The sequence below is a fragment of the Anarhichas minor genome, unplaced genomic scaffold (genome assembly GCF_050575085.1).
Source record: "Anarhichas minor isolate MPS153535 unplaced genomic scaffold, ASM5057508v1 ptg000058l, whole genome shotgun sequence".
NCBI classification, from domain to species: Eukaryota; Metazoa; Chordata; class Actinopteri; order Perciformes; family Anarhichadidae; genus Anarhichas; species Anarhichas minor.
The window spans coordinates 8,574,035-8,600,188 of record NW_027466504.1 but is presented as its reverse complement, the minus strand read 5'-3'; the positions used below and the strand labels follow the sequence as shown (position 1 = coordinate 8,600,188).

Here is a 26,154-nt window from a genome sequence, read left to right as displayed (position 1 = left end):
GGTGCCAGACGACTCTGCAGGCCTCTCGACAGGCTTCTCCTTTTCCACCAAAATGGCAAAAAAAAAAAATAAGCACGAGTGCTGAAGGAAAGGCTGCCGAGTGAGCGCACGAGTTCATGGAAAATGGAACACCGTCTACTATTTAGTCTCAACTCGACATTTCTGGGCCGCCGTTCAATTTTCATTTCTCATTCCTGTTGGAGAGAAACCATTTTCGCCCTGCTCTTGTTTCCTGGCAACCTCCAGGCCCGCGCTGCTCTCAGGCCAGAGGTTTAGAAAAACAGCAGCAGACAGGGATAAAAATAATTACGGCTCTATTTGTCTTCCAGGAGACCCACTTTAAACCAGACCCACTCCCTTCCCCACTTTCGCTCCCCTGCACGCACAATAAAGCCATTCACAATAAAGACACGGCGGCTCATGTGTTGAACACAGAAATACTGTACTCCCAAAATGGCAAGGCAACCGTGTTCCTGCAGCGTCTGCATATTATTTACGGTCAAGGGTTCATTAACACGTCGGCGGTTAACACTTACATTTAACGTACCGAGATCTTAGTCCCATGAGAATGCATTGCATTACCTTCCTCCGTGTTCTTCAACAGCTTTTTTTTCTGTGGTATTTTTAATGAATCTTGAGGTGCATTTGTCCTCCGCTTCTGCACATAATTTCTGTTCATCAAAATTAATCTCCAGCTTTCCGGACACATAATAACTGCCCCTACGCCACACTTCCAACCGGTAAAAGCTTTAAATTTTCCTGTGCATTGCTACTGCCATCTACTGGTGAGTGAAAACACAGACACTAAAAGCGTGTTTTCATGTTTTATTGTAGGATTTTACACATACAAATATTTCCAGATATGATAAACTGGAATATAAAAATAATATTTTACTCACATTGGAAAAACAATTTTGAAAACGTGACAATAGTCCACAAACAAATGTTTTGCTTAGTGTAGGCACTCTTAGACACTTCATGTTTAAACTGTGCAGCAATATGTAACAAATCAATTACATACTTTGTTTATTTTTAATTAAATACACATCAGCAACAACCCCCACAAATAAAGCACAAAATTCCATTTGAGAACAATAGAATAAACAGATGGGAATATGATCAGAAAGATGGAATGTTTAACATCTCCCAGAAACATTTATTTAACCGTGGAGTGCAATGATGGAGGGAATCAGTCCCCTAATGTCCAAAAGGTTGAGCTCTGTCATGCCCTCATGCAGACAGCTACTGCAGTCACAACCAGACAGTGCAAAAAATATCAGTGTCCGAAATAATCAAGACGATCCGAGTAGCAGTTTTCCATCTTACTCGCGATTGCACAAATTCATTCCACGTCATCTTCTGTTAAAGACAGCTGACGATTCTCTGAAATACAGAAAACAATATATTTCAGAGGTTATGCCAAACGTGTATTGAAGCACAAATTATAGAACAGCTTAACTTGAGGAGAACGTTAGTATTTCTGTCTTAGAGGTGAAATAGCCAAGAGCTACTGACACATGGCTCTCAGCTTTGGATAATTCTAAGGTTGATCTTGCACCCTTTCTTGTCCCAGAGACCACAAAATGCAACCGGGGGGTTTATTAAGGATGCTCACACAGAAATGTAAATGGGGGATGCAGGAAATCCTCACCGTTCAGAGTTCCATCTCACACACACTCATTCGACGTCATCTTCTGTTAATGGCTGAGAGCCGACGATTCGCTGAAAAACAGAAAATATTATGCGTTATGCTTAAAAAGTGCATGGAGGCACACATAGAGGAGCTAAACTTGATCTTTCTTAAATCACACAGGAAATTACTAGCTGTTTTTAACAATAGTATTTATGTCTTAGAGGTGAAATAGCCAAGAGCTACTGACACATGGCTCTCAGCTTTGGATAATTCTAAGGTTGATCTTGCACCCTTTCTTGTCCCAGAGACCACAAATAGCAACCAGGGGGTTTATTAAGGATGCTGTGCAAAATAAAAAACTACACACATACACTTAGATTTTAATGGGGGGGGGAGAACTCTCACCTGGCTGATGGTGGGCAGTTTGGTGAGCAGCATTTGGAAGACTGGAGGCGGCAGCGTCTGCTGGAGCACCTGAAGCAGCTGCTGAGGTTGACCGCAGACCGCAATGGCGTTGGTCAGGTGGTCCACACCTTTCTCAAAGTCACCTGGAATGAGGGTTGGGAAAGTTTAGAAAACAATCAAAGAATGAGAAGTGAGTCAGGAAACTATAAAAAGGAGGTGCGGGTTAGTTATAGATGGTTACAGTGTTTAAAACTTTGTATGAATATGTATTTGAGTGAAAGATCAAGAGTGCATGGAGACATGAAGTGCAGCACAGGCTGTGTCCCTGAATGATTCACATGTATATGTATTATTTGCTGCAGTGATCTCTAAAGCTCTTTGATGCGTCTTCTAAGTGTGCATCGTGCACATAAGCGAACATATTTTATGCACGAGTAAACTGTGAACAGACACGTGACTAACCTGTTGCCAGGAGCTCCTCTCCCAGCTGGATTTCCTCCAAAAAGAATTTCTGAACAGCTTCCGCGTCCTTCATGTCAGGTAGCTTCAAAGTCAAACAAAGAAAAAGTGTCAGAAATGCACATGTAGGCCCCAGTGAGCCGCCAACATCTGAAATAGATTTTGTCCTACCCTTGCCACTCCAGAACTTTCACTAGAAACGTTTTGCTTTCTTCTACCTGCGAAACAAAAGCGGCTTTAGACTGTGCTGGTACGTTTGGTTTGCTGCGGTAACGTTACAAGTCGAGAAACACGTGGTCTCGAGTTAAACTGTTAGCCACCGCGTGTTTCTTGCGTATCTATCCTGCGACGTAGCCGAGTACAATTAAATCACAGCACGTGTTAACTCTTTCTACACTGTAAGTGATTCCAAAAAAAACAACAAAGCTTTCTCTGTTAATACTTCTGTGGCTTTTTTGCCGCATGGGAGCCAAAGTGCTAAGTAGCCCATTAAGCTAACGCTAACTTCGTCTGCTCCCTCCAGCTCAAATACTTACGTTCACGTAGCTTTTCCTTGAAGCGAGGGTCGCTCCGTCGCTTTCTGTCAAAATAAATACAGTATGCGAGGAAAAGGACCCCACACGCCCCGACAACTACCGCACTCGTCTGTCCGCTCATCATATCAGCAGCCACTCGTGAGCGAGGCACGCGGCACACTAACTGGTTAGCAGCTAGCACGATGCTAAGGAAGTGCGGACCGGAAGTACGTAGATCGTGACGCTTTAACGACGTATCGTAGTTCAGTTTTAGCTATAAGGCCCATAAATAACTTATTCTTTAAGAAAAACATGATGTAAATACCAAAGTGTAAAATGCTCTGTTACAAGTAAAACATAACTACCGTAATGCACTTTAAGTAGCACAAGCAAAATTTGTTATAATGCAGAAAGCTTTCATGTGCAAGCAGCATTTTAATGTTCATTTTAACCACTTTTTAATATAAAGTTCACTTTGTATATGCTGTTTGGTAGGTACATATTTTGTAAGCTTGTCATGTTTTAAATGTAGTAACAATAGCAAAATAACTACTTACAGTATATTAGTTAAATGCATGTAGTCAGGTAAAAGGTTAAAAAAAACTGGAGTAAATGGGGCTAAAAATTACAATTGTCCCTCAGAAATTTAGTAAAAGTAAAAAACTAGAAATGATCAAGTAAAGTAGCACTACCTCAAAGTTGTACTCCACAAATAAGGTACTTTCCACCACTGAAGCCCAGAGACACACTGAATACTTCACAAACTATGGCATTTATTTCAAACAGAGGCTTCTGCTTAGCTTACATTTTTACAATAAATTACACAATGATCATCTTCAGATGAGCCTAATAAATACTATTGAGCATTTTTCAACAAGCTCCATTACTTTCTCTTAATCTATGATCCAGACTATTTTCCATATACAGGTTCATACAGGCCATGTACAGGTCGGAAAATAGTTCAGGCGCGTCCAAAACCACCATTCTTCTCTTACAAGCACAAGCTATAGAAAAATAAAACAATACAAACTAAAGCAAAACATGACGTAAAAAAAAAAAAGGGAAGAAAGAAAAAAAAAAAAAAAAAAGTATTCAAACTTATGAAAAGAGGCAGAACAAAACAACATAAATTAACTCAAATAAATCTGTCCCTAGAAGAGAACAATGATGAGGACAAAGGGGAGAACAAACATGCTGTAACCCTCAGTATTTACACTTAAGCTGCAGTTAAAACTGTAAAACTGTCTGTACAGAAAGGTACATGTTATTAACAGTGCAAGATATTAAATAGCTTGACTCAAAACACTTCTCAATATACAAATGTATAAGAAAAGCATACAATTACATACAGGTGCCAAACAAAATGTAACTTCAGGTTATCGTACAGTAGGGGGTCTATACAAAGGAAACACTGGAGATGTCTTCAGTAATGTATACACATACGTCACTTTATGATATAAATGTACATTTACAATATCTTTAACTTTAATCTTGTCATAGTACAGGAAACAGAACCAAACCTTTTTGGTAGGGATGAGTGAGAGAGAAACTTTTTTTGATCACTAGAAAGATGCCAAAAGAGAATGCGTTGCTTTATTTAACGAAGCAAAAATACACTTGATTCAATACCTTCATGTTTGTTTAAAACACTGCAAAATGTGGGATTCAGCTTCATTCATGTGTTGCGCAGTACTGAGTACATGCTGTAAATACCGCCTATGGCTGCCTTCACGTTGACTTGATCCAGAGAGTGAAGACAGCGGGACAGAGGGGATTAAATGGCTGATGGAAACATAATCAAATAAAGCAGATGGGTTTCTAAAAAGGCTGAAGAACTGGAGTAATGTGACCATTGGATTCACCACCTCCATCATTGCACATTTTATACTGCCAAACTTTAACAGTTGCACCCAACCTGGATGAGAATTCAGTAGTAGATTACAGGTGATCCAGTATACGAGTTCTGCTTTCATAATTATACTTTTTAAACATCACCGTACGCTGATTAAAACCATCGTTATCCGTCAGACGCAGCCCTTAACTGCCCGCTCACTCACAGGGCATTCTTCAGTCTTTTGTAAAGGGACACGATATTCCGGGCTGACCCTCCTGATTTGAGAAGAGGATCAGGGGGAAAAGAAAGTGCGTCCCTTTCTCAAAATGCCCCATGGAGAAGAACAAAAAGGCACTACAGTATCATTCCATATTCATCCACTGAGGCCATCAGTGGACCTATGATGGTCTGAAACCCAATCCGCCAACACCTACATGACTCAATGCAAACATGTGCAGCACCACATGCCTGTACGCGAGAAGAGCATCGTCAACCACTTGAGGTTTAACCACACAAAGGCCTTTTTTTTTAACGAGGGTGGACAGAGAAAACGCGGCAAAGTTACATTTCGTACGCTCTTAATGCCAATGTGGCAGTGCTCCTCTGGATTCAACATGAGGAGCACAGGCTGTACCTCGATGAGCTACGAGCACACAGGGGTCTTCACTGGAAATCGTCCCTTACCAATAACAACTTTATCAAATGGAAACAATTATTGCTTGCAAAAAAACAATTCTTATAAATGTTCAATTAAGCAGAGCGTAAAAGACAATTTTGTAATTTTTGTTTGGACAAATGTTTCCCCCCTACACAATCTTCATAAAAGTGCACTTCAGTGCCATTAGCTTGCCAAGGAAACAATTGTCAATAGAAAATAGTGCTTGTTTCTTGTTTTTGTTTGTTTGTTTGTCTCTAGTCTGGTTCTTGGGCCCCAGTAGTTACAGTATGTAGGTTGACTTGTCCGCCCTGGTGGATGGGAATGGGGGCAGTGACCCCGGGGTGCTGGTTAAGTGCTTAGTGCGGTGGCTTTTCGCTGGCTCGTCCTGTCACCTGCACTCCACGGATACCCCAGAGTTCTGAGAAGAGGAGGATGAAGATGACACCGGCGGGTCAGCCAGGGTCAGCATGACTGCCGCAGTCAGTGAGCTGGAGGACGGGGACGAGGACGAGGAGGATGAAGAGGAAGCAGCCACCGTGCCTTCAGAACAAACGGAAAGAGGACGTGGTCATCGTCAGCTTAGAGACACGTATGCTTTTAATGGTGGAACCACATCTTTACACACAGACTTAAGAATTTAAAAACAGCTGGGGGCAACACAAGCCTGGTAATCAGCGATGTTGAGGTCACAAAGAGTTGACTCACTTTCCCGTTCCTTCTTCTTCATGCGTTTTCGCCGCCTGTCGATGGAGGCCACCTCAGACTTGAGGGAGAGGTAGTGGTTCCTGATGTCCTGCAGCTTCTCCTGAAGAAACGAAATTCTCTCCAGACTGCTCATCTTTTCCAGGTCGGCTAAGTGGAGCGAAAACAATGCATTTTAGGATTACAGGATTAATAGAACAGAGACATAAACACTTATGAATCTCAGCTTTAATGAATAGGATGAAAAATAGTTGCTAAATTGAAGAATAAGTTCATCCAAATCCCCCCAAAAATGTACTTTTTAAACATGTTGATGTTAACACCTAAATAGCCTCAGACATAACAAATTACCATACAAAAACAGCTTAATTGTGCGACACTTACACATCTGGAAGCTCCATTTGTACACGCGCGACGATCTTCCATGGTGGTCTCGGTGCTGGGTGTGGTCGGCGTCACTCTGCTTGTGGTACTTATGGCTCGAAGGGGGAGATCGTACGTGACACTTGGGCGAAGTGGCGGCCTTCACGTCTGGTGCGTTGTTCTTCGAGGCGGTTGATTTGGCAGTGCCCTCAACAACAGACTGATCCTCGCTGTCACTGCTGTTGGCTGGAGGAGAGAAGACCGCTGAGGTGAAGGAAGAAGAAAAGGAAAATGATCAGGCAAAAATCTCACTCCCTTTCCCACCTGAAACCTGTAATTTAATGTCAGGAAACGAGCAAATATGAAATAGAAAATTCCACGGCTGATAAAAGTGCTGCTGGCTTTTGAAATAAGAAGGCTAGCAGGGCGACAGCAATGTCTTACCTGTTTTCCTATTCTTTTTGGGAGGCACACCTAGGCTCTTGCGGTTTGGCTTGTGTTTCTTTGAGGGTCCACCTGTCTGTGGTTCCTTCTGCCGCTTCTGACTCACAGAGGCTACAAGGAAAATGCAAGAAGACGGTGAGGATGCAGGCGGACTGTGAAATGAGTTGTCAGCGTGTATTTATTTAGTATTCCATCATAAAGAAAAACAAAGAGCGGAGTAAATTGGCTATTACTTGTACCTTTGGACTTCAGCTCGCTCTCCTGTTGGCTGCTGCTGCTCAGCTCTAGACTGCAGCTGCTGCTGCAGGAGAGGCTGACGTCAAACACCTTCGAGGGGGAACCCGCCCCCTCATCCTGAGGGAGGTCCTGCAGCTCCCCGCCCAGACTCTCCACCTCCACCGTGCTGCTGTCCGTCTCACTGCGCCCACCTGCCACTTCCTCCTGCGTGGGTCCCGGGAGAAGAGCGTCAGGAACCGGCTCTGAAGGCAAAGCGGGCGCTACGGACGGTGGTGGGGAGGAAGGCTGCGCCGGGCCGGAGTCCTCCGCGACACTGCCCCCCCCTGAGGGCGACTCGGGTGTTGTCGGCGGTGTGTTGAGTACAGAGTTACTGCCGCTGCTCGGAAACTCCTGCAGCTTGTCGTTCTCCATCTGCTCCTCCGAGGCTTCGTCCTCGGGTCCAGCATCCTGTTCGCCGCTCGGCTCCTCCAGACACGGGGGCACGGGTGGAGGGGGAGAATTGGCGGCCTCTGTGTCCGAGTCGGAGAACAGTTCTTTGAGAGTCTGCTTCGGCCACTGGGCCTGGATGCTGGACCACACATCCTTTTGGCCTTTAGAGCGGACAGCTGGCCTTTCCTCTGCGTTCCCGGACATTTTGGCCCTCTTTTCAGGGATCTCCCAGAACCCAGCTTGTCTGCCACCTTTGGTCTTCTCCTTCATCCCGTTGTACTTCTTGGAAGGCGAACATTTGGGTTTTGGCCGGCTTCGCTCACTTTCCTCAGCTTGGGAGTCGGCCAGCGCTGCGCCCTCATCGTCTGAGCTGCTGCTGGACGAGGCCCCCCTCTCCTCCCCGGGACCAGCAGCTCTCTCCTCCAGTTTCCTGGGAGAGGCTCCAGGCAACCAGTCAGCACTCCTGGTGCTCCGGGTCTTAGCTTTAGATTGGCCCTTCGGGGTCCTCTCTGCTGCACCTTCAGATTTTCTCTTCCTGTTGCTCTGCTCTCCCTCCAACTCCGGTTGGCTTCGGCGCTTCCCGACATCTGCGCTCTCTGAACCGACCGATTCCTGATTCTTTCCAGAGACCGGAGGGGGTTTGGATGCTTCAGGAGGGGTCCCGCTCTCCAAACACTCTGATGTTTGCGGGGTCTCCGGTGGGGCCTTTCTGGGGCTGCCTCTGCAACCGGGACGATCCTCCTCGTTACGCTCTCCCTCCTCATCGTCGTGCTCGCTCTCGTCCGTGGACATCTCCGAGGCTGAGGTAAACGAGAAAGAACTTCCGTTAGTTTCAGCAGGATATCAACAGCATAATTAAAACCACTTCAGAGTAACACAGTCCTAAGCTGCTGTAAGTGTGCATGAGGACTACAGGCTAATGAGTGTTGCTACCTTGCAGGCCATTGAGGATAGAAGTAATTTCTATAGACTTGACTGGAGACTGCTGAGTCCCTTTGTCCTCACCCTCGTCCATCTTGGAAAAGACATCCTGACTCAGGCCACATTTGGAGCGCGGGAGGCGGTGAGCGTGGGGCGAAGGGCCGAGGACGTCTCTCTCATTGAGCCTCTCCAACCGGTCCCGCTCCCTCTCGGCTTTGTTCTGTCAGGATTTAACACAGTCAGTGATTCTGCTCATGACATCAAACCGGGCTTAAGGTTGAAAAGTGATCGCTCGCCAGTCTCGTACCTTTATCTTTTTGCGGTGCTTTATTTTTGGTACATTCTTATTGGCTGGGCGCACAATCTTGTCTGCTTTGATCCATTCATCATATCTAAAATCGAGTGCAAAGACAAAGGGACAATTTCATCATTCAGATCTTTGAGAGGAGCCGAAAGAATCCTCCTCTCACACCACCCACCACACAGACGCCTCTACTGTCTGACCCCAAACATGTTGCTGTTACACAATAAGCCTCGACAGCAAAAGGAAGAAACCCCATGGTGTTTAGTGGAAAAAGACAAACCTTTACGATGAAGAAAGAAACAATATTAACACCGACCACCACACAAATCATATTCAACAAAGTTCCAACAGTACCAAGGTTGCTACTTGGGTTGTATGAGGAAAATGAAAAGTTTCACGACATCGCACACGACAGACACAATGCAGAGAACATCCCACTGTCTTTTATAGAGTGCTAGAGGACCACACAACAACATTGAGACAATGAAATGCTAGTTGCACTAGTTAACCTCTGTGTCATGGTACCCTAACACTCTACTTAACACTGCATTAACCCTGACCCGCTGGGGAGGGGGGGGGAGAGGGTTGAGAGGTAGAGGTGAGTGTAGCAGCACTTTGGTTGGCCTTTCAGAGATCCAAAGGGGAGCTCACATTAAAAATCATATCATCTTGTAGGATCTAAAAAAGAATTGTTGGCTATGCCCAGAGTCAAATTGGTTCAAATTCAGCCTGTCTGTGGATTTAGTGGAGAGACAGACAGCCGGGGGACAGACAGACAGGGGATTCAGTCTAAACTGAGTGAGGGAAGCTGAGGAGTGATCCACATCGACCCGACACGCAATTCTGTTTCTGCCACTAGAGGGCCCAGTGTTCTCCATGATCAGAGTACTGACCATGGGACTGGATCAAGTGAAGCAGAATTGTGCAGAAGGGATGTATCTGTTATTACTGAGGGGATACCCATGTAGCGGTGATCCCTTTGCGCTGAATTGAAAGTTAAAAGATGTATTTTTTTTTTTGCTTTTCTTTTTTTTAGGGTGAATATAGACGTTAGGTGATTTCTCCCCAGGTCCTGTCTTACCTGACGTTCCAGCCACAGTAGTGCACCAGGTAGAGCACCTCTCCCCCCTCCACGTCTGCCTCTTTCACAGTGGCCTCGTACGTCTTCAGATTGCGGGCTCGCCCATACCTCACCTGCACCTTCATCCCCGGGGGGTAACACTCAAACTCCTCCCCTTCCTCCCCCTCCTGACTGCTGTCATCCCTGCAAGAAAAACAGTTCAGCACTTCCTGGCCCTAGGCTGCCCCAATGAGCACCACAGAACCCCGCCCACAGCCGCCCGCCCAAACTCTGCTACCTGCTGCTAGGAAGCCTGTGTTCTAATCTATTTGCTCCACCCTCGCCTTCCCTGTCCCGTTACAACACTAGGAACTCTCCTATACAGAAACATAAACTTCCCATTTCTGTCCTTCCTTAACTCTAGTCCAGTGTAACCTACAGCAAACTAAACAACTGTTCATTTACAGTATGCCAGTCAAAGAACAGTACATGGGAGTGTACAGTGAATAAAACATCATTCTTTCATGGCTAAAATCAAATCATCTTGCATGGGAAATAACACTACTGTAAGGCTATCTAACCCTATCTCCACACACAGCAACATACTTGGGATTCTCACTCACACTCACACACACGCTGTAAGAAACAAAGCAGCCACAAGGAGGAGCTAGTGGGAGACAGTCAGGAGATGTCGAAGCTGGAGGGTATACGGGCGGTGCAGGAATGCCAGTAAGTGGTTTAGGGCGCAGGGGCCACAGTGGCAGGTTAGCACAGCAAAGCACAACTTGGCAGGCAGCGCAGCAACTTAAAGCAAGACCACAGCGCTGAGAGGAAGCACGGCTACCAGATCCAATTTGGTCTGCCGCCACAAAACAACGGCGACGACACAGTACTCCACACAATCCCTCTCATACCGAACAGCTCGGAGCAATGTGCCTTCTGCTGGCAGCTAATTTACACAAACACACCACAATGAAGAGCGATGCACTTCTTTGTGCAGCAGTCCAAGTGTGACAGCCGAAGACGACGCCGCCGCCGACTGGGGGACACGCTTAGACTTCAAAATGCCAAATGATTTGAAAAAAACCACACCGCACATAAATCAATTCCACAGACCGTTTCCACCTCCTCAGTGATAAATATGTTCACGGAAAAAATAAAACAAGCACAGGTACGGTGTCAAACACTGAGATACAACACATTAAGAGCTGCAACAATTGGTCGAATAGTCAGTTAGTCAAGTATTTTGAAAATTGATTTATCGTTCATGTAATTTTTCAAGAAAAATGCCAAACATTTGTTGGTTCCAGGTCCTCAAATGTGAAAATTTGCTGTTTTTTCTTGGTCTTAAATGATAGTTTGCACTGTTGGTTGAACAAAACAAGACATTTTGTGACGTCATTTTGTGTGGTGGGCATTTGTCACTGTTTATGATATTTTATAGACCAAACGATTAATCAAAAAAAACTGCCAGCAAAGTAATAAATCAAAATAATAATTAGCTGCAGCCCGAAACAAATTATATTATCCAAAAGCATCCCTTTGCTTCAGGACTTGCAATTTCCTCAAACCTGCAGAGTTCAACTTCAGTCAATGATATTAGATATTATGCACTCTAACATCAGCAAAGAAAGCCTGGAGCACACGTTTCAATAGAGCAGTTGATTTGGCTTCATCAAGGGAAAAAAAGGTAAATAGCACTTTGGCAGTTACTTAACAATCACTGTTGGGTTTCCTTCTGTTTAATCACTTGCTTTTATCCCCCCAAGATGTCCCATTTAGGCTCATTGTAAACCAGCCACACTACTACTACTACTACTACTATTACACACGGTCGGTGCTGCTGGAATGAAAATGTGCTCCACACACACACACACACACACACACACACACACACATGCACACGCACACACACACTGCAGGTCCAGATTGCAGGCTGTAAACAGTGAACAGGTCTGATATCATCAGGAAAGATGAGATCAGCCTGCAGGTTGTCTGCTGTGTGAATCTGTAAACCCTCACACTGCCACGTAATCTGCAAGGACTACTGATCCGGACAGAGCTAAAGGATCGTGGAACATCTCGAATCGTCAGAAAATCCACATGTGATGGCAATCAGCACGATCGCACTGTCGCGAGCCCACGGCTGATTAGAACTACAGAGAGGGGGGATAAGAAGTTGTGCAATCCCTTCGAACCAGACACACAAAAACCTGTTGTTTCTAGCCTGTCCGCAGTAGCTCAAACAACCCTAACACACGAGTCAAGGATGTGTGGTGGAAGGTGAACAAAACAGGAGAGTGTGATCTCGAATGCTCTGGACAGCAAACAATAGCCAACTGAGACCAAACCGACCAAACTTCCCAGAACTATTTGTCATTTTTCAACGCTGAAGTCACGTTTTCCTCTCAAAAGGTTACTGCCTCTGAAAGCACTCTATTGCGTCTAGTGTGCTAATGCATCAGTGACAACACTCACACACATGGAACATTTAATAAAGCTGAACATCGAAAAGCCAAAAAAGAATGAGAGAAAAGACAGAGAGAGAGAGAGATCAGGAAAGGGTAGAAATCGAGAAGAGCGCAGCCATGTTGTGTGCACTGAGAGGCTGGCTGCTGTCAAACAATCCCAGAGAGAGAGAGAGAGAGAGAGAGAGAATGAGAGAGAGAGAGAGAGAGAGAGAGAGAGAGAGAGAGAGAGTGATAGAGAGAGAAGGTGAGAGAGCACAGCATGACATGCCAGGTGAAACGTAGCAGTCCGGCTTTGGTGCTCTAAGATGTCTCTGCCAGCTGATGCCGACTAAGCCACGAGAAATAATAATAATAGCACAGAGGGCAGTGGGTAAGGGCTCTGAGAGAGAGAGAGGAGAGAGAGAGAGAAAAGAGAGGAGAGAGAGGAGAGATTTCCTCTCTCTGGTTAGCAGGTAGAGGTGGATTGTGGGTATACTGGGAATTAGTGTCGTTAAGGTCAGAAAGGTCGCTGCTCCTCATCTGCTAATGGTCTTTTAGATTTCTACTGCCACCAAGGAAAGTGAATGCCTCAGGTCCTTTAGTCTGGTGAAACTTTTAGGTGTTTAAGGTCCGATTGAATATTAACAGTTCCACCATGCAGGGGCCCTGCACGGAGCTTGTGTTTGGTGCCATGAGGATATTTTTACCACCCTGGTGGAGGGACCATCCTTTCAGACCACCTACCCAGAGTTGTCTTTGCTCTCCTGGTCCTCGTCGCGCTCCTCCTTCATGCTCTCGGCTCCGAGGCGAGACGTAGACGAGCCCTCGTCTGCGTCCCCATTGAGGGGGCCGTCCTCCTCATCGTTGTCCTTCCCGCTGTCATTTCCCTCCGTTTGTGATGGTTCAGGCTCCGTTTTGCTTCTTGCCAAGTCAGGCTTCTCGTCCTTCGAGAGAGGGACAAGTTCATTATAATTATTATAATCAACAAGGGAGGCCTGGAGGTAATTAATCTAATCTAACGTGCAGTTTGGATAAATATCAAACAACGGACAAAGAGATATTTAGGAGAATGCACCTTGCAGACTATAGACTGTGTGCCACAAGGGTCTCCATCCACCTGGGCTTTCTGCTCCTCCGAGCCGGAGGAGGTGACAGGTGCTCCTCCTGCCTCCCCCTCGGACTTCACCTCCCCCTTGGGAGCCTGCTTCAAAGGGAGGTCCATCCTGAAGGTGATGGCGGTGGAGGTGCAGTATTCCTCAAATCCATTGAGGTACCTGGGTGATAAAACATTACTCGTCAACACATCCTGAAAAGTCTTATTTCTTTGCTCCTCTCAGAGATGTACATATTACATCAGGCACTACGAAAACCTAATCTTGCAAAATATAAAAGTTGAATTTACTCTTGGAAAAAAAAAAAAAAAAAAAAAGGAGGCTGTGAAAGTAGGACAAAAGACATCCAGATGAACATTAAAAGAGTAGAACAGACTACAAACTGCTTGTCAGTCTTGGTAAAAAACAACGACTAAAGAAACAAAAGCTGCATCTGCCCAACAGAGGTAAAAGCTCCGAGCAGCTAAGGCAGTGCCTCAGTGCCTGCACGTACTTGCGGTAAGCACACTTGACATTGTAGCCAGCGGCTGAGTTGAGCACAGGGATTCCCAGGTCCTGATAGACTTGCTTCCAAACGGAGCCGCTCTCAATCTGCTCAAACACGGACAACAAGGGAAGACAGATTCCAGAGTCAGTCAACGTCTCCGCGCGAGGCAAGTGTGACCGAAGTCACGCTACATTGCCGGCTGTCGAGGTGGCGCTCACCTTCTCAAAGCCTCCCAGCTTGTGCACCAGCCTGTAGAGCTTGAACAGGTTCAGGTTCCTGTAGCCCAAAACAGGCCGTTTGTTGATGGGAGTTCCTGAGGAGGAGGAACACGTCACGGTTGAGGTGGTAGACGGGAAGATACAGTTTATGTAAAAGATCTCCTGATTTTTTAATTTTACTTTCTTTAATAACTTTAATAACAGTACATCGTACTTTATAAGCTGATCATATGGTTTTGTGTAAAATCTTGATCTGATAGGAGCTAAAGCTGTCAAATAAATGTAGTTGAGCAACTATTGGAAACATCCAAGTAAAGTACCTCACATACTGTACTGTACGTTTCTAAGTACAGTACTTGTACTTAGAAACATCCCGTCACTGGTTTTCAGAACATTTTAAGGATCAAAGTAGGTTAAAAAGCAGCCACACATTTAGAGATCTTGACTCAAGGTGGTGCTGATGACGGCTGCCGTGTCTCGAGCTCCTCTTAGATTCTCATTTTGGTTACATTTGCATGATTTTCTTTTTCTATGTACATATTTAATGAGCATTGTTGAAGGGGGCCTACAGAGATATGATAATAAAGAACTTGAATCTTGAAAGAGATATCTATTGTTGTATAGATATACTGTATACTGTAAACTAGAAAATGAAATGTTCAGGGGGGGGGGGGGGGGGGCAGCCTTAAAGGCTGTAGAGCTAATATGATAAAGGTATGGGGTCATAGAGAGAGAGAGAGAGAGAGAGAGAGAGAGAGAGAGAGAGAGAGAGAGAATGAATCTAGGTTTGGGATTGAGGGAGATCAAATAAAAAGTACAAATGACTGAAATTGTGTTTCTTATTATTTTGTCCAGCTAAATTTGAGCTCTCCACTGACCTTAAAGTGGGAAGACTTTGTCACAACCGGTACTTGAGTCTAAAGCTGCACCTTGAACCTTAAAAACTAAATGTTTGTTTTGAGGAAACCCTGAAAACATCGATTGTATCTTCACCTCTGTCTTCCATGAACTTGTAGAGCTGCTGCAGAAAGTTCTCCCGCTCCTCTGGGAACGGCTCCACTTCCTCCTGCAGACAGGAAACGAGACAGTTTGAGGGTCTTTTTTTACTTGGGAGGTTGTGAGGATAAGAGAATGTGCAGGGTTCCCCCTTTACCTCCTCATCTCCGCCACTGGCATCTTCTCCCTGCCCTTCCTCTTCCTCCTCATCCTCGTCCTCGCTGCTTGAACTTTCTTCTTTCACCTCCGTCTTCCAGGTGCTCGGCACGACAAACTGCTGCAGGAACTCCAAGGCTGCATCCAGTGCTGTCAAACACACAAAGTGACATCACATTAACACGATTTACACAATTATAACCACATCCAACGAGCGCTGCCTCGTGTTGTATCAGGTCCTGCTAAATGAACAGGGATAAGAAATGAACAAAATGTTTCAATCAGATTGCTCTTTAAATCTTGTAGATTGAATAAAAACAACGTGATTCTTAAACTGGTAAGAATATCAGGAGTCAATAGAAACAAGGCAAATAATCTAAATTCAAACGGATCCTTCTTTAACCTCATAACATCCGTCACTTGATGTTTGGAGCGTATGAGGATGCTGGTGTGCATGTGTACGTGTGTCTGCAAACATACATACATGCATCCTGCGTTTGAATAAAGTGATTCATCGGACTAAATGAGTTGGTCTTTATTAAATCACTTCTTTAATGAATATAACTTCTCGGTGCGTGACTCCCTTAGTGAACGGCAAATGGAGAGATTTTTTGACTGCAGTGAAAATGTTGTTTTTAAAAAGGCTAAACGTTAACAAATATGGATTAAAGTAATATTTTAATAGATAAAAATATGTCGTGAATTTTCGATATGATTACATCTAACTTTTTGGGGTTATTGGAAATGTTCGGGTTAGGGTCAGCCTGATCTTTATCTGCAACTCTGCAGAAACACCGCGTTTGAACAGAATGAATAGACGTGCAAAAAGAAGCTGCACAGCATTCAAATGTTGATTTTGAATCTGAACGTCAACGTTATGAATGAAGCTAATATTGGGTTCAGCCCTGGTACTGAGCCAATCAAACAGTGTGTTATAATGCATGAAACCAGATCATCTTCAGACAAAATACTAACTGACAACAGATTTTTTTGTTTACAAAAACTACTTTGCTAAAAAAAATGTTTTTACCATCAATAGACCGGAATACAAAAATAGGACAGAATCAAAATAGAATTTGACATAAACATGACAAAAAGCAGCCATGGAAAAAAAAGCAGAATGAGGATCTGTCAGGCGCATTCACAGCGACGCAGAGCAGCAGAGGCATCCAGCCACAATGTCACAGGTGGCTATAAGTAGCATCTAACCACCTCGGCAGATGCTTGTTTCACGCGTTTGTAATGCAGAAAATATCACAGTTGTGAGTCAACCACCTGTGAATACTAAGACTGGGATCATACGAAGCTGTTTCCTAACTGTAATTGTGAAAGAGTGAGAGCTCTGCAGCAGAAAATCGGGGGCACTATATAAAGAGCCTGGTGAGGACTTCAAATAAAAATAGACTTGACAGTGACAGGAGCTCTCAGCCGCCACATTCCCCAGAACAAAAAAACAAAACCTCTCTCGCCTCAGTCTGTCTCGCTGCAACTCACTCTACGAACGCTTTCTGCCAAATGTGTCGACATCCAGGCCAGCCCACAGATGTCGAGGTCTGGTTACGTGCTATGCACCAGTTCCTTGAGAGTCACGTCTCAAAAGCTTTACTTTCAACTCACCTGGTTTGAGCCCTGCGTCGGCCTTTGGAGGACAGTCACCGTTCATCTCGCGGACGTCCTTCCGCAGCACCGTGTTACTGCAAAACACGGAAAAATCTGATTAATGTGTGTGTGACAACATCAAGGTTCGGCCGCACGGTGTGACTCTAAGCTAAGCCAACCAAGTAAGTTGTAAGACAACCAAAATCTAAGCAAATGTTTGTTTTCCCCGAGACCAATTTAGATCTATAAAAAAAAACACAACCCTAAGGTCTTGTTAACTAAACCACTGGCAGGGGGACAATTTCATCTCACAGCAACAACAAATGTCTCGAGATCTGAGCAGACGTGACTGCATTCACAGCCTACTCCCTTACAACGTCCCTGCAGCAGCTGGGCAAAGTGCTGGTGATTTGGCAGATGTATGGATCAGTGGAGCTTGTAAGCTGAAAGCAGTCAGCGGCTTGGCGAGTGTGCCAGAGAGACGATTTGCTGTGGTATCTGTAGGCAGCTGATCCAATGACTAGATTTGTCATGGAGGGAATAAAAAAAAAGTATACTGCAGCTAAAAGAGCTCATAAGAAACAGACACATCGGGTTAATGATATTTCCTTTATCTTTTGTTTAAAAAAAATGTATTGGGTATGTCACTAGCATTGGTTCACCCACGTACGTCTGCGGCCATCCAAGCAGCTCCGTGAGGCTGTACTTAAACACAGCGGCGCTTTAAGCTAGATGCCAACATCAGCACACTATGGCAACGCTAACGCGCTGAAGTGTAGCAGGTTTACCATGTTCGCCACCTTAGTATAGCATTTGTGTGCATGCATGTTATTATAAATTTAGATGACGTAATTATAAATGAAGATATATTGATATACCATCTGAAACTGCTCCACATCACTGCTTACTGGCTGATGTGAAGCAAGCAAATGACTGAATGAATTTAAGGTTCCACACATGTTACAGAATACAATATTTACAATTTACACCCCGAGCTCAGTTTCTTCTTAAAATATTTGTAGAACATTTGTAAAATCAGCCATTAAGATCATTAAAAAAAAATACTACGGTATATCAAAGAAGAGTCATATACTTTAGAGTATACACACTAGTTTTGTCAAACCCCCCCCTTTTGGAAGTGACCTTGCTTTCACTAAAAATGTTTTTGGACAGCCATTGTTTTAGAAAGGCATGTTGAATGGTCATCACGACCAACAACACCAACGCCTGTGGAGGGTGTGAACACGCCGGGAAAAGGTCACATGGCTTATGGATGTGACCCCTCTTCACAAAACACAAATCACACAGGGAGCAGCAAGTTAGAATAAACTCGCTATAATAACAGATGAAAAGAGGCTGCCATGAATGATGAAATGTAGAAAGACAAACAATGACGAGTGGAAAAGGAAACGGTGCAGCAGTGAAACAGCCGCAGCGTTACTGGAAAGAGGATACAGTCGAAATCATGTCACATGCATCAACACCTGAAAAACTCGTTAAGGATGATATAGATTTTCCGACTTCTTACATTACTGTTTGTTGCGAGTACCCGTGGACACACTGTGCCGATTCAGTATTCGATGTAATTTGCAACAAAAAGCCATCACAGGGAGCCGCGTTCAGGAAGGAAATACTTCATGAGTATATGACTTCCAGGTCTCCTCTGATTTATCGTCTCTTATGTTATCGCTCTCATCAGCTCCACCTGACTATTAGCCAAAAATATAAACGATAAGAGGGACTCCTCACAACGCGTCTGCTGCAAATGTGTCTTCAGCTGCAGATTAAGGTTCGTGCTGATGAGTTACGCAGGGAATCCATTAAGGAACGCAGACTCGAGGCTGCTCCTTCATCAATGGAACTCAGACAGACTTTGGAACGGCGAGCAAAGACCGGATTAATTCATGTCGAGTGTCGGCTGTGTTTCCACACACACACACACACACACACACACACACACACACACACACACACACACACACACACACACACACACACACACACACACACACACACACACACACACACACACACACACACACACACACACACACACACTGCCAACTCCTGACAGGACTTCTTCCTCTCATTTCCGCAGACAAAACAATCCGTGCTGTGTGGTTCCGCGCCGAGGGAAAGGCTGCAGGGAAGCTACTCTACCTCGGCTCACCGGTAACTTACAGCCTTAGGACAAATTAAATAACAAAGCCAGGGAAGGCCCACGGCATCTCAACTCTTGTTGGGCCACACAATAAATGGGTCATTTAAAACGTGCACAATTTACTGGTCGAGAGGAATAAATGTCCTCTGGCACAGCTCCCTCAAATAACGGGATAGGGACATTGCAATAAATAAACAGAAAGGCATGAAAAAGAAAAAAAAAAGCAGTGACAAAAGTAATGATTATATTGTGCAGCCACATCTTGCAATTTAGTGCTCGTTCTTTCCAAAGGTTCACTGCACATATATCCAATTAAAACACTTTCTTCTCCTGATGAGGATGTCTTACAGTGGTACTAGATGATTAGTTGATTAACTGACTTACTTAGATCATTTATCAAGTGAAAATGCCAATCGCTTACTTGTTTACTTCCCCAATGAATACTTGGTTTAACGTCATTAATCAGTAAGCAATGCTAAGGCCCTTAAGAAACGTTGTGCAATGCCAATGACTTTTTGTTGACATAATAATTACTTCTCAACATAATTGATGTATTAAATGACAGTGAGAATGTCTGAAGACTGATAATCATTGCTGCAGGTCTCATCAACACCAGGTGTGACTCACAATTTCCCATCCTTGAAAGAGCGGACGAAGATGTTGTCCTTCTTCACAGTCACGTCATCGTGGCAGTCCGGGGAGATGACCTTGTTGCACAGAAACAAGAGACAGTCAAGAGGTCAGAGGAGGTGGTATTGTGTGTGTGTGTGTGTGTGTGTGTGTGTGTGTGTGTGTGTGTGTGTGTGTGTGTGTGTGTGTGTGTGTATGTGTGTGTGTGAGAGAGACAGTAAAGCGGAGGAAGGGAGGGGGGAGGGGGGTGTCAGAGTTTGAGTTAATGATTTTAGGAAAAGGCCACGCTGATGGATGACAGAAAATGCTGTCTACGAAACGAAGACAAACAAGCGCGTGGGATGAGCAGCGATGTGTACGGGGTGCGCTGCTGCTGTTTACTGGAGTGGAGGAGCACAACAGTGGGAGTTGTTCCAGTGCCGGGGTCTAACCCACAGGAGGCAGCACTGCCGATATGGAGATTTGATTTCCATCAGGACTCTGCCTGCTCGCTCCTGCTCTCTCTGCATGTACAGCACACACAGACAGGCCTGCAGGGTGGAGGCTTTTTACTTCAACACTGTGCCGTTTGCTGTGTCATTTCTCTCTGTGACACATGTGCTGCACTGCAGACGTGCAAATGAAAACACGTGTTTCTTTTGACTTTCATTTTACCGTGCCTCTCAGGAGCACACCGTTTGTTACAGCCGTGCGTCATCTGTTGCATGAAACATCTAGCAGCGTACTGCTCCACCCCCCTCTGCCATACGCTGCCGGTGTAAACAGTGATATGCGACCGTGTAATGCACTTCTCCTGGCCGTCACAGGGAGGCAGCATTGAGCTCAGTCGACAGCAAGCCAAGAACAACAAACCCTGGAGGCGGGGCTCCGCTGACTACACAGTTAAAGGGACAGATTTCCCCACCCTCTCTCCCATTCTCCCAGTTCCACTTGCAACACTTACAAAAACAAACAAGGCCTGTCACCATTTCACTGTGCGCTAACGCTGCCTGAGAGTTATGGGTGGGCGGAAACAAATGGATCGGAAAGGACTGAAAAACATCAAACGAGTGTTTTGTGCTGCATTGTTGCACACATCAGCCATAACATTCTTTCCTCCAAGATAGGAGCTGCACTGTTTTCCTTTCTGAAATTCTTTAAACTACAGAAGGCGGGCAGCTACTACAGAACATCTCATCTAAAGGAATCAGCTATTTAACCACAGCATCGTGCATATTTCCAATATTTGACGATTGGTGTTACGCAATAACATAATCCCATTGAGGTTACATGAGCGGGTGTTTAGATGAAATGGCACAGTGCTGCGAGTGTACTGGAAGACCAGCAGCAGTGGTTCCTGCGATGGAGCAGAGAGCAGTGAATGAAGGCAGACTATGAGCTCACCAAAGCAGGATACCACGTGGTCTTCTTTTTGTCCCCGGTGGCGACCCCCTCCACACAGACCACTTTGCCGAACAGATCCTCATTCTGCCGCTGGTTGCTCTCCTCTTCCTCGCTGGAGGATGAAGACAATTCTTCTTCTTGGCTGTGGGAGATAAGGGCAGTTTACTCAACAGACAAGGCAATTTAAGGAAGGCACGGTGAGCACGTGGCTGTTCATTTAAAAACATTCATAGCGTCTGGTTGACATTTGATTGAGAACATGTTGTGCTGTCAATTTGTCGCACTGCTGTTTAAAAAAATAGCAATAGGTTCTGGTTGCTGATAGAGCCAGAAAGATGCCGGCATTTCATATTTAATGAGGTTTGGAAAATAGCATTGTGTGCGCTGGTCTCTCTCGATACAGGCAGAGGATTCCTGCTGACCAATCATCTTTCCATTTAACATCAAAAAGCCTCCAACTAACAATCCGCAGCACAACAAAGCCTTTCTAGTCGTGCCGTTATGCAGCGGAGCAAAAACATAAAGCCAGCTTTACTGACGAGCTCCCTCATTAGGATCAGTGTATTGACGAGCCGGCTCATTCTGACCGCGGCCAGCAGATAGACGGCCGTGCCTCTGAGTGAACGTGCAAAGCAGCAGCAGGCGAACGGATCCTAAGTCCTCTTTTTATACTCTATGTTCATGTGCACGCACGCACAGAGTTTGGCACCATTCAAGAGCAGTAAATCAGCCGGTCTGTTACTACTACTACTACGACAACAACTAAGCTGTGAATCTAAGTCACAAACAAAGCACTTTAGCCACTCAATCATGTCGGATAAAGTTTGCCTCACATATATTGTAGCCGGGGTTGTTTGACAGTGAACCTTACTTTTAAGACGGTGAATAAGCGCATTTCCCAAAATGTCAAACTATTCCTTTAAAATTACTTTTCTTTCTGGATGTTAGATGAGAAGATCGACACCACTCTCACGCCTGTACGCTGAATATGAAGATAGGGCCAACAGTCGGTTAGCTTAGCTTAGCACAGCACAGAGACAGCTAGCCGAGCTACGTCAAATGGTAACTTCCTTCCGGCACCTCTAAAGCTCAATATATACACGTTAAAAGGCATGTGCTTAATGCTCACAAAGAGCATAAAGTGTAAAAACAGCGCTTTGTGGTTCTGAGAGCAGTAACTTCTCGCTGCTTCTCTGGAAACTAACTTAATTGTAACTTAATTGTGAGATTTAGAGGTACCAGTCAGTTGATTATTCTACCTCTGAACAAAGCCAGGCTAGCTTTTCTTTTCCTGTTTCCAGTTTTTAAGCTAAACTAAGCTAATCAGCTGCTGGCTGTAGCTTCATATTTAGCATACGGGGACGAGAGAGGTTTCAATCATCTCATCTAACCCCGAGCAAGAACGCAAATAGATGCTATGTTCCAAAAATGTTGAACCATCTCATTTACAGAGGAAGAAATGATCTCGTACAACAAGAAATGTTAGCGCGCAGGAAGATAACAGGTCCATGGTGTCAAAGTGCAGCTGGGACAATATTACATCAATGTTTTGAGAAATATAGACTTTTCTCCGAGTGCTATTAGCAAAGGGGTGTCAGAGAATGAGATTATGTAGCAGAGTGTCCGCTTTATAACAGAGGGGAGCCACAATTATATCCAGCGCCCAAGAAAAAGCCCTCAGCAGTTCCTATTCCCTGATGAGAACTCTGCGGTCTCTCAGGAGCAGAAACATCAGAGCACAAAACACCCACTGGAACATTTGAGTTAAAGAAAAAGAAGATAATATTCAGCAGGACCGTCCCGCGCTAACGCTGCCTCTGCATCCCGGTGTGATAAAGGAGCTGGAGGAGGAGAGTATAGGCTCTCTAGTTCCAGGTCTGGGGCTCTGTTTATGACGGGATGGAGATTCATTTCAACTGCTGTCAGCATACTTAGAATGGGGGAGCCCGTTACAGACGACTGTGGATTGGTACAGGAAATCCCTCGCCTCCAGCACCACCGACCTCCTGATATATTAAGTTTGATGTGAGCCCTGCGGGATGCGCAGAGACGGAGGGCGATACTCACATCGGGTTCGATCGTCTGCCGCGGTTTCCCTTCTTGCCGATGACAGGCGTGCCGAAGTGCTCAGGGTTGGTGAGAGGGAGTCTGTCGAGTGTCTGCAGGGGAGACAAACAACAGCAGAGAGTCTCAGCGCTGCTTTGTCAGACACTAAATTGTAAGACAAAAAGATTTATCTTTTATACCTGGAAGAAATTCTCTTTGTGGGATTTAATCAGTTGCAAACGGAGGGATTTACCCAGCGCTTTATATTTTCGGCAACATTTTTATTTTCACAACTAAAACTCTGAATGCCGACGTGGGACCGTTCGTAAGCGGCGTTTTAATTTGAGAACCATGAGTAAAGATGTGAGATGGTTGGTGACAAAATTAAATGAAATGAAATTAAAGGTAAAATGAGTGTTGCTTCTCTAGAAAGCTGAGAGACTGAGGCTGGTATGAAACTGCACAATACTCGCCTCGCTCTCTGCAAAGTGCCGCGCTCCTTTCAGGCAGAGAGAGGAACGCCTCAGGGTCTTCTCGTCGCCGTCGTCAAACACTGCAGAGATGAGAGACTGTTAGGCTGCTGTCGGCGGGACGGGAGTCCACAGAAACACACACTTAAGCACAAATAAACTCGGTTAGAAAATGTCTGCTTGATTTATGATACGTGTGAAATTATGCTTGTGTTTTTTTAAGTTATGCTTGTGTTTTTTAAGGCTTAGATAGATCCTCCAGCAGGCAGCTCACTGCTTTATTACAGCTTCAAGGACTCTCTGTCAGACACAGAGCGTACACATGGTAGAATAAAAGAGACGTAAGGGAAGTGTCTGAGGAGTTACTGATTTCATTTATTTATATATTAACTGATATCAAATCCCCCGAGACATAATACATATCATATTAAAGAACTCAATCAACCAGAAGTCACAATGCTCCCAAAGATCACCCACATGTTTAAATCAGGAAATCCCATCAGGCACTGCTTGCTCAAATATACTTGGCGAACAACAATGAAAGAAGAACACTTGAGGTAACTTCAACAGTGACTCATGTTTTTGTTGATGAATGAAAATGTGGCACGCCGAGTGTTTGGAGACGGGGAGAACTCCGCGGGCTCTCTTAAGTGACGAGCAGCCGCTGACAGACGACAGATCTGAGCAGCAGTCTGTGCTCTGTGTACTGTGGATGATTTGGAAGAATAAATTTAAAAAAGTCCAGCTTCTAAAATATGACAAATTTGCTGCTTTCACATGTTTTATGTATTTGTAAATACATTACGTTTGGACTGTTGGTTGGACAAAACAAGCAATTTAAGGAAGTCAACTTGGACTTTGGAAAATAGCAATTACCTTTATATTTTTCACACATTATGGATTCAACACTCAATCAATTATTTGAAAGAAAAATGAATCAATAATAACAGTTATCTTGTGTTATATATATATATATATATACACACACACATACATACATATATGCACAACTTTCCAGTATCTCTGCTGTACTGTGAGACACTAATTTGTTAGGAATTGATTGAAGATGGTTCTTTCTACTGAGTTCAGTATAATACAAAAGAAACCCTGAAAACCTTTTGGAGTTCCTCTTACACAAGCATGTTTTGTAAGATAGCTGCAGGGAGAGTACAAGGGGGGGGAGACGCCGCTTGCTCCTGACTTACCAACAGTATATATGCTAGCATCGGTCAGCTTATTGATGGTGGCCTCCTGGTAAACTCCATCCTGATTCTTCACCTCTACAACAGCACCCACCTGTGGGACGGACACACCGCTGTTATGTGGCATCCTAATGTGCTACTAATGATGAACGGAATGGCTTTTTAAGTAATGAGACAAGAACATCGCTGACACAAGAATCATGATTGACTGAAATAAATGTGCAAAGCAATGCCTTTCTACACTCATTATGGTCTCATAGTCTGAGCTAAACTACAGTAATCAATGGTAATTAAGGACAACATGTGTGTGATGACAACGCTCCAGCTCCTCCATCTTTCCTGCCTTACCTTTAGAGGTCCTTTGATGTTTTCATCATGAACCTCAGCTGTGGTCAGATCTGGTTTAAAGGTCACCTGCAGAGGGGGGGGGGGGGGGGAAGAGAGAATCAGTAACGAGGATAAACAATCAATTCCCCAAGGGCCTGACCGGGCCCCCACCACCATCCTCCAGTTCACAGAGGCAGCACTGATTACAATGATGGACTCTTTCACGCAGGTGTGTTGCTTTACATCGGTGTGATTTCAGATGCTAGTAAAGACTTCCTGGTGTCATTAGGCAAGCAGCAGTGTGTGAATATTTAATGCAACGGCTCATTTCTGGCATGAGTGACTGACACCCCCCCCCCCCCCAAACTGGCAACTGCGCCGCATCTGTTGGAGCCAACTGCAGTGGGTTCCTGTTGTGATCGTTAGGGCAACACTAACCGACACTACCCCCCCCCCCCCCCCCCCCTCTGCAGCCTCCCCTAAGTGAGCCGCAGTAGATCATAATCTGATCATGCTGTGGTAATCCTGCATCTGCATGGCGACCTGGCAACGCTGAGTGACAGAAAAGAGCACGAGGCAGGCAGACGCACACACACTTTTTAATCGTCACATATTTTCCAGGCAGCGTGAAAAGAAAATGCCCCCCGACCCCCCCGACCCCCGCTTGATATATCAACAGGCTCGTGTGCTACCTTCTCGGTTTCCTGAGGGAAATTTCAGTCATTTTCGAGAGCATGTGCTAGTAAAATAGTAACATCATTTTAATGGAAAACTGGCTTCGTTTTTATCGGCTGATTTAGTTTAGAATCAGCCGCCATATGGTGGGCAGAGAGAGATGTTAAGCACCCCATCTCAGAAAAAACAAGCCTGCCGGTAACAAATTCAGTCGCTTTTCAAACAGAACAACAGCAATCAAAGTCTCGCTATGACGGCGGCATCAAGACAATGAATGA

General features: G+C 44.8%; 2 protein-coding genes and 2 non-coding genes across 7 annotated transcripts in view; all 4 read right to left on the bottom strand.

The window, feature by feature from the left end:
- Positions 1 to 811: 811 nt before the first annotated feature.
- On the bottom strand, positions 812 to 3,219 carry tomm20a (translocase of outer mitochondrial membrane 20). Its single transcript, XM_076076993.1, has 6 exons — positions 3,034 to 3,219; positions 2,669 to 2,715; positions 2,501 to 2,582; positions 2,039 to 2,181; positions 1,652 to 1,722; positions 812 to 1,383 (listed from the first exon to the last, which is right to left on the bottom strand). The coding sequence occupies exons 1-5, from the start codon at positions 3,155 to 3,157 to the stop codon at positions 1,678 to 1,680; spliced, it is 441 nt and encodes a 146-aa protein (XP_075933108.1). The 5' UTR covers positions 3,158 to 3,219; the 3' UTR covers positions 812 to 1,383; positions 1,652 to 1,677.
- On the bottom strand, positions 1,479 to 1,613 carry LOC142933276 (small nucleolar RNA SNORA14). Its single transcript, XR_012947573.1, has one exon. It is a non-coding gene; the product is annotated as a small nucleolar RNA SNORA14 (small nucleolar RNA).
- Positions 1,844 to 1,978, bottom strand: LOC142933277 (small nucleolar RNA SNORA14). The gene has a single exon (XR_012947574.1). It is a non-coding gene; the product is annotated as a small nucleolar RNA SNORA14 (small nucleolar RNA).
- A 546-nt stretch (positions 3,220 to 3,765) lies between the features above and the next one.
- Positions 3,766 to 26,154, bottom strand: part of arid4b (AT-rich interaction domain 4B) — a 35,938-nt gene continuing 13,549 nt past the window's right edge. For 2 of the 4 annotated variants that reach the window (XM_076076982.1, XM_076076983.1), the window contains exons 4-24: positions 25,223 to 25,288; positions 24,878 to 24,968; positions 23,676 to 23,755; positions 23,224 to 23,315; positions 21,157 to 21,298; positions 19,771 to 19,850; positions 17,001 to 17,077; positions 15,385 to 15,533; positions 15,225 to 15,297; positions 14,232 to 14,326; positions 14,020 to 14,117; positions 13,490 to 13,688; positions 13,159 to 13,358; positions 9,986 to 10,168; positions 8,908 to 8,992; positions 8,613 to 8,820; positions 7,253 to 8,479; positions 7,014 to 7,124; positions 6,591 to 6,833; positions 6,210 to 6,356; positions 3,766 to 6,044 (exon numbers count right to left, since the gene is read on the bottom strand). In XM_076076982.1, coding sequence (XP_075933097.1) covers positions 5,893 to 6,044; positions 6,210 to 6,356; positions 6,591 to 6,833; positions 7,014 to 7,124; positions 7,253 to 8,479; positions 8,613 to 8,820; positions 8,908 to 8,992; positions 9,986 to 10,168; positions 13,159 to 13,358; positions 13,490 to 13,688; positions 14,020 to 14,117; positions 14,232 to 14,326; positions 15,225 to 15,297; positions 15,385 to 15,533; positions 17,001 to 17,077; positions 19,771 to 19,850; positions 21,157 to 21,298; positions 23,224 to 23,315; positions 23,676 to 23,755; positions 24,878 to 24,968; positions 25,223 to 25,288 — 3,798 coding nt within the window. In that variant the 3' untranslated portion in view covers positions 3,766 to 5,892. The remainder of the gene's footprint in view (positions 6,045 to 6,209; positions 6,357 to 6,590; positions 6,834 to 7,013; positions 7,125 to 7,252; positions 8,480 to 8,612; positions 8,821 to 8,907; positions 8,993 to 9,985; positions 10,169 to 13,158; positions 13,359 to 13,489; positions 13,689 to 14,019; positions 14,118 to 14,231; positions 14,327 to 15,224; positions 15,298 to 15,384; positions 15,534 to 17,000; positions 17,078 to 19,770; positions 19,851 to 21,156; positions 21,299 to 23,223; positions 23,316 to 23,675; positions 23,756 to 24,877; positions 24,969 to 25,222; positions 25,289 to 26,154) is intronic. The other 2 variants (XM_076076984.1, XM_076076985.1) reach the window with 2 other exon arrangements.

Coding starts and splice junctions, on each gene's coding strand:
- tomm20a (XM_076076993.1), bottom strand. CDS start 3,157: ATGATGAGCGGACAGACGAGTGCGGTAGTTGTCGGGGCGTGTGGGGTC. Junction 2,716..3,033: donor CAAGGAAAAGCTACGTGAAC/GTAAGTATTTGA, acceptor TTTGTTTCGCAG/GTAGAAGAAAGCAAAACGTT. Junction 2,583..2,668: donor AAAGTTCTGGAGTGGCAAGG/GTAGGACAAAAT, acceptor TTGACTTTGAAG/CTACCTGACATGAAGGACGC.